The 5,930-nt window shown below is 49.1% G+C and overlaps 2 protein-coding genes across 2 annotated transcripts in view; one reads left to right on the top strand and one right to left on the bottom strand.

Moving 5' to 3' along the window:
* LOC103732973 (serum amyloid A-1 protein-like) overlaps positions 1–1,655 on the top strand; it is an 8,190-nt gene extending 6,535 nt beyond the window's left edge. The window contains exon 4 of the mRNA XM_008831709.1: positions 1,581–1,655. Within this exon, the coding sequence (XP_008829931.1) occupies positions 1,581–1,655 (75 nt within the window). The remainder of the gene's footprint in view (positions 1–1,580) is intronic.
* A 1,238-nt stretch (positions 1,656–2,893) lies between these two features.
* On the bottom strand, positions 2,894–5,285 carry LOC103732961 (serum amyloid A-2 protein-like). Its single transcript, XM_008831691.3, has 4 exons — positions 5,194–5,285; positions 4,664–4,752; positions 3,458–3,596; positions 2,894–3,150 (listed from the first exon to the last, which is right to left on the bottom strand). Exons 2-4 carry the CDS (start codon positions 4,749–4,751, stop codon positions 3,012–3,014), a joined length of 366 nt encoding a protein of 121 aa, XP_008829913.1. The 5' UTR covers position 4,752; positions 5,194–5,285; the 3' UTR covers positions 2,894–3,011.
* Between the last annotated feature and the right edge of the window lie 645 nt (positions 5,286–5,930).

The following is a 5,930-nucleotide window of genomic DNA, read 5'->3' as shown; positions in this document are numbered from 1 at the left end:
TGTGTGTGTGTGTGTGTGTGTGTGTGTGTGTGTGTGTGTGTGTGTGTGTGTCTGTGTCTGTGTGTGTGTCTGTCTGTATCTGTGTGTGTGTGAAAGCAGAAAGGGGACTGTAAGAAGGGAGGAAGAAACACTAAAAGAAATGGGGAACAGAGAGAGTAACGACTCTAAATGTATCTACAGTCTGCTTCATAGGACAAAGTCCTTTCCTGTCATTAATACCACCTTGACATCAGGAACCTGATGCTAGATAGGACACAGAACACAGGGGAGAGCCCAATACTAGTTTTCTACTAAATACTTATTGACTAAAACTGACTCCTAATGACTTACTGTTATACCCATAGGTTAATGCATCTCTCAGCTCTCAGTAGAGAAGCTTCCTCAGGAAGCAGATGGTGATGAACACAGGGACCCACAACTGTCCAATGTGCAGAGAACAAAGGGTGCAGAGTGCTTATCCCTGAATAGGACTCCCGTATCCAACCTCTGCTTCCCAAGACTCAGGGATGATTGTGGATGAGGAAGCCTGAAAATTGTAAGAGCTAGAGATTGTGAGTGATCACAGGGCACAGAGTTTTCCCAACAACTGGTCGGATACTGATGTGAACTCAGCAATGGTGACAGACAGCATGCACAAATCCCATGCAAGCTCCAACCAGACTAAATCCCAGTATTGACACGGGGAAATGGGAAAGAATCCTCAATGCTGCTTAAGGAAATATTTGCAACAGATGGCTTCTGGGAGGGGCAGACATAGGCTCCTTCATGGAACTCTTGGTAGGTTAACTAGGCTCCAGTGGATGGATCCACACTGAAGGACATTTGTGGACACAAATTAGACTATTTCTTTCCATCTGTCTGTGTCTCTGTCTGTGTCTCTCTCTGTCTCTGTCTCTGTTTCTTTCTCTGTCTTTCCCTGTCTCTGTCTCTCTCTGTCTCTCTCTGTGTGTCTCTCTCTGTGTTAGAGTACAGTAAATTGCGTGGGGGCAATATGGGCAGGTATGCATGGGGAGGGGATCTAAATACCATCAAATTATATTGTAGGAAAATTGCAAAATTTCAATGAAAACTAAATAAATAAAAAGAGAGAGTACGGAAACACATGTGGCAGGAAAGAGGGAGGGCGAAGATTAGAAGGACGGTAGCAAGCCAGAGGCAGGGGGAGGTGAGGGCAATGAGAGAGAGTGAATGAGATCAAGGGACAATGGCATGATGAGACACTTTACATGATCACTTTGAAGATGTGCAAGTCCCCCCCACCGTCTTCCCACTCACTTGCCAGCTTGGCTGAGCCATCTGAGCTTGTCCCAACCAACTGAGCAGACGACTTCTGTTTCTTGAGGCTCAGAGTTCTGTATGTCCTGACAGAGCTGAGCAGTTCACTGAGGACATGTGTGGGTATTGCTGGAGGTGACCTGTCCATTTCCCACCTCGGATGTTAGACCGGAACTCAGATTTCATTTCTGACATATTTCACATCTGACTCAATAGAACCCATTCTGAAGGAGTAGGTGGGCAAGCGCTTCACTGCACACCGCCCAGAGGGTTGTCATGAGCCCCAGCTGTGTTTGCATTCCTAGTGGATCCTGCTGCACCCAGGTTTGCTTCGTGCCCATCCGTCCCAGTGCCCAGAGCTGGAGGTGTCAGCCTCGTGATCTTCCCCCAACAAACATTACGTGCCATGCAATGGGTGACAGACTTGACAACAAACCCTTACATCATCCTTGGGGACTTTCTCAAAATTTTAAAACATATTTTATTCATTATTTTTTATTTATGACTGTATTGCCTGCATGTGTGTAAGTGCACCAATGGTGTGCAATGCCTGTGGAGGTCAGAAGAGGACATCAGAGCCTCTGGAATTAGAGTTATGGATGGTTGTTAGCCGCCATGTGGATGCTGGGAATTGAACTCTTATCCTCTGCAAGAGCAGCCAGCTGAGCCGTCTCTCCAGCCCCCGCATTCTCAAAATTATACCTTGCTTGGTTTATTTCTTTTAGTAGGAAATTCTGTCACTAGTTAATAAATGCTCTGTTAGAATTCCCTTCTCGAGGTACTGTCAGTGTCTGTGTCCTTCCTAAAGGGCCCCTGACTGGTAACACTGGACTCTGTCCTAACTGCTCTTCACAAACTCCTGTTCCTCACAGAAAAGGTGCAAAAGGTACCAGAAAGCATTAACCAACGGGTGGCATCTTACCGTCACGTGGGCTCCAAATAAGGCAATGAAAATAGAAACCAGCTGTGGTGTTGTAGCACATGCCTGTAATCTCGATACTTGGAAGGAGGATTGTGGTTTGGAGGACAGCTTGGTCTACATATAGCAAGTTCCAGACCAACCTACACTGAAATGTGAGACTGTCTTAAAAAACCAGGGATCAGTTGTAGAGTGCTTGTCTGCCGTGGGCAAGACCCTGCACTGAATCAGCAGTACCCCCACAGAGTGAATAGATACCAAAGAAAGCACTGTTTGGAGGGGGACAGCGAGGTGTTCCTGTGACAGAATGGACAGATGTCGTGGATGATGGGTCAGCAGGTGTTGCTGTGATGAACACAGGACCATGGTGGCAGTGGCTATGCCATGATTCCACAGTCAGTCTTCTCTTCCTCCTCACACACGGAGGAAACAGAAGACACAGGACATAGCTGACATGCAGAGTACAGGCCTGGATCTGGAAAGGCCTGTGAATAGCAGCCATGTGACATCACGGGCCTGGTGGTTGAGCAGGTCTGAGTCTGACAGAAACAGGTCATTTCAGATGTCTGTGCTGTGTGTGCAGAGTGTTCACCTGACTTAATACTTGAGCTGGAACTGGACTGTCAGGATGCTGTTTGTTGTTCGCCCTTTGTAAGAAACAGGCCCTTCACTGTGAACCAGCACAGAGTGAGAAGAAACTTCATCACTTATATATAGTTTTATTATACATCTGTTTTTGTGTTCACAGGCCTGAAGAACTCCAGCTTCTGGTCTCAGGGACCCACAGCCCAGCCTCCCGAGGCAATCCGGAGGAAGCTCAGTACTTGTCTGGGAGGCCAGCAGGTCTGAAGTGGTTGGGGTCTTTGCCACTGCGGCCCCATCTGTTGGCTTCCTGGTCAGCCATGGAGTCCTCGTGTCCATGGCCCAATAACCTTTGAATGTTCTCTCTGGCATTGCTAATGGAGGCAGATAGGAAGGAGATCCATCAGCAGGTTGTGTGACCACAGCCCCTTCACAATTCTCCCCTTTGCACGGGATGGCACTGTGAGGAGCTCAGGAAGGCCCAGGAAGGAAGGGCAGAGACACTGACCCTGCCAGGCTTAGCCCAGGTCAGTACTGGGCATGGATGGAGAGAATGGCAGGATAGGCAGCAGGAGGAGGGACCACAGATGAACGTGACCTGCTCCAGGGATCATCCTCCACTGTCCCTCAGGAAGTCAACCCTGCTCACCCAGGCCTGGTGTCCCTAGAAATCTGTGTTACCTGATCTTTTCAGCAGCCCAGGCTCCCCCAGGTCCCCTTTGGGCAGCGTCATAGTTCCCTCGAGCGTGGAAGTACTTGTCTGCGTTCTTCCAGTTGGCTTCCCTCATGTCAGAGTAGGCTCGCCACATGTCCCCAGCCCCTGGATTGGAAACGCAGCAGGCCCGTGAACATAAAGACTGCCTACACCTTTGGGAGGACTCAGGGATGAAGACACTTAAGACCTCAGCCTGTGATCATAGCAGCTGAGACACCTTGATTGAGGAGGACGTGCTTGTGCTCTTCAGATAACGACTGAGAGCCATTGGGGCGATCCTGTGTTCTGTTCTGGTGTGTGACCGATGAGCACCTCCTTCAGTTACTCAGAGGAGATGTGTTGAATGGAAAGAAGGGAGGTGTAATTGCAGAACAGGATTTCTCATCTTCAGCCCTATTGCGTGTTGAGCCATTTGGTTCTTTGTTTTCAGAACTGAGCAGAACACCATAGTATGTTTTCCAGGATCCCTGATTCCCAAAACCAGATTCTAGCAACACATTCCCCTAGTGGGACAACCTAACTTATTTCTAGATGTTGAAAATGTCCCCTGAGCCACCACCACGTTACCCTTGATCCCAAACCACATTCAGAAATGAAGTTACACTTGTGAGGGACTCCCACAAGTGAGGAAACAACATGGAAAGGAGACAAAGGCTGGACTCGGGGAGAGCTGCACTGACTCCCAACCTCTATCCTGACAGAGGGAACACACGTCACCATGACCTGGGTGCCCTGGAGCCTTCTAAATAGACTGTGCAGACATGGTGGTTTCTTAAGGATGCATTGGAGCGAGGGTTCTCATCAGCGGTGGCAGATTGTAACCACTTAGGGAGACCTTGAAAGCCCCCATGCCAGACCACACCGAAGGCCCATACTAAGACTCCAGGACCAAAAGGAAGACTGGTCTAGACTTCAGTAGTAGTAAAACTCTGCAGGTGATTTCATGTTCACTAACAACTGAAATGTTCAACAGACTGTCAGGTAAATGTCCAGCTAAGACTGGTCTCAGGCACGGCTGTGTCAAAGCCACTGCCTTACCACCTGCTGAATTCAGATCACTACAGTCATGACTGCAAGGCCTGCCTCCCAGGCCTGCACATCCCAAGCAGTGGGGACAACACTTCTGAAAGCATGACTGAACCTATAAACCATGCCTCATCCATCAGCCTTACCTCTAGCAGCCTCACCAATGAAAGAAAACCAGCGTCCACTGACTCCCAGGACCAAGGAACAGAACACAAGGCCCATGAGAAGCTTCATCCTGATGAAATGAAGGGAGAGACTCAGGAGACATTGACAGGCTGGCGCCTCCCCCCTGAGTATCTGTAATCCGGGGAGAGCCTGGTAGTTCGTTTCCACTGCTGTTCATTAGGATCCTATCAGGACCCCCCAGAGACCTTACAGCAGGACCTCCCTCAGAGCCACAAGGCCTCCCTCCATTCTGACCCCATCAGCCCTGATCCAAATCTGTCCAGGTGGACAGCAGGTAGCGCCAATGGAGGAGGAGGAAGGTTGAGACCACTCCCTACAGGAGCTTCTAATTCCCTAAGAAGCATTTTCCATGTGTCCCCTCAGCCCAGAACAAACTTCATGGCAGACAAATACAAAATGCAATTATCATTTTAAAGGGAAATCACACACTGCTTGTGAAGAGGGAGAAGACTAAGCTCTTTGCAAATCACTCCATGGAGTCAATCCTCACCTGAGGTCTGGAGAAGCAGAGCTGCTGGTCCCTTGCTGTCAAGGAGAGGGGCTGGTATTTATGCTGAGTCTCCTCCCTGGGTTCAGGGGTGGGGAGAGCCTGGCATGGTGCCTGGGGAAAGTCCCTCCAGGTCATTTTCTGTAAAGGACTGCAACAGAACACCCAGTGGAGTCCAGTGTGCTCTTGATCCTCAGGTCATTTTCTGACAGTTGTGTAATCTTGGGGCACAGGAGAGCTTTGTTCTTTCTCTGCAGACTGTAGGGTTAGGAAGGGAGCACTGAGGGAGTGGCCCTGGCTGCTGGAAGGTGTGAAGTCAGAGATGTCATCCATCCAGATCTGACTTTCCCAGCCACTGACCCTGGTGGCAGAGCCAGAGGTGTTGAATCTCTGACACCTAGCACAGCTCCCATTGTGATGGGGAGAGCATTGTTTCTAGTGGTTGATGAATGGTGTATGGAACCAGGAGGAACAGAAGTCACCTGCGGAGTTTGACAACCATCAGAATAATGTAAATGCGCTAGAAATAGATGCTCTAGAAGTGTTCATTATTCAGAGACAAATAGACTTTGCTAATAATCAGGACAATATTAGACTCTATGGTTGTATGTTATATAAAACCTGGATTTATGGGTTCTCCAGTGTTTGAGGCCCCATGTGTAACAGGCTCATAGCAAGCCCTCTCCGCAGTTGCCAGAGGCCTGGAGTCTGAGTGGCTCAAGTAGGAGTCAACGTGGCAG

Source organism: Nannospalax galili, unplaced genomic scaffold (assembly GCF_000622305.1).
Source record: "Nannospalax galili isolate Female #2095 unplaced genomic scaffold, S.galili_v1.0 scaffold615, whole genome shotgun sequence".
Classification (NCBI taxonomy): domain Eukaryota; kingdom Metazoa; phylum Chordata; class Mammalia; order Rodentia; family Spalacidae; genus Nannospalax; species Nannospalax galili.
Note: the sequence above shows the minus strand (reverse complement) of the source record. Positions and strands in the feature narration are given on the sequence as shown.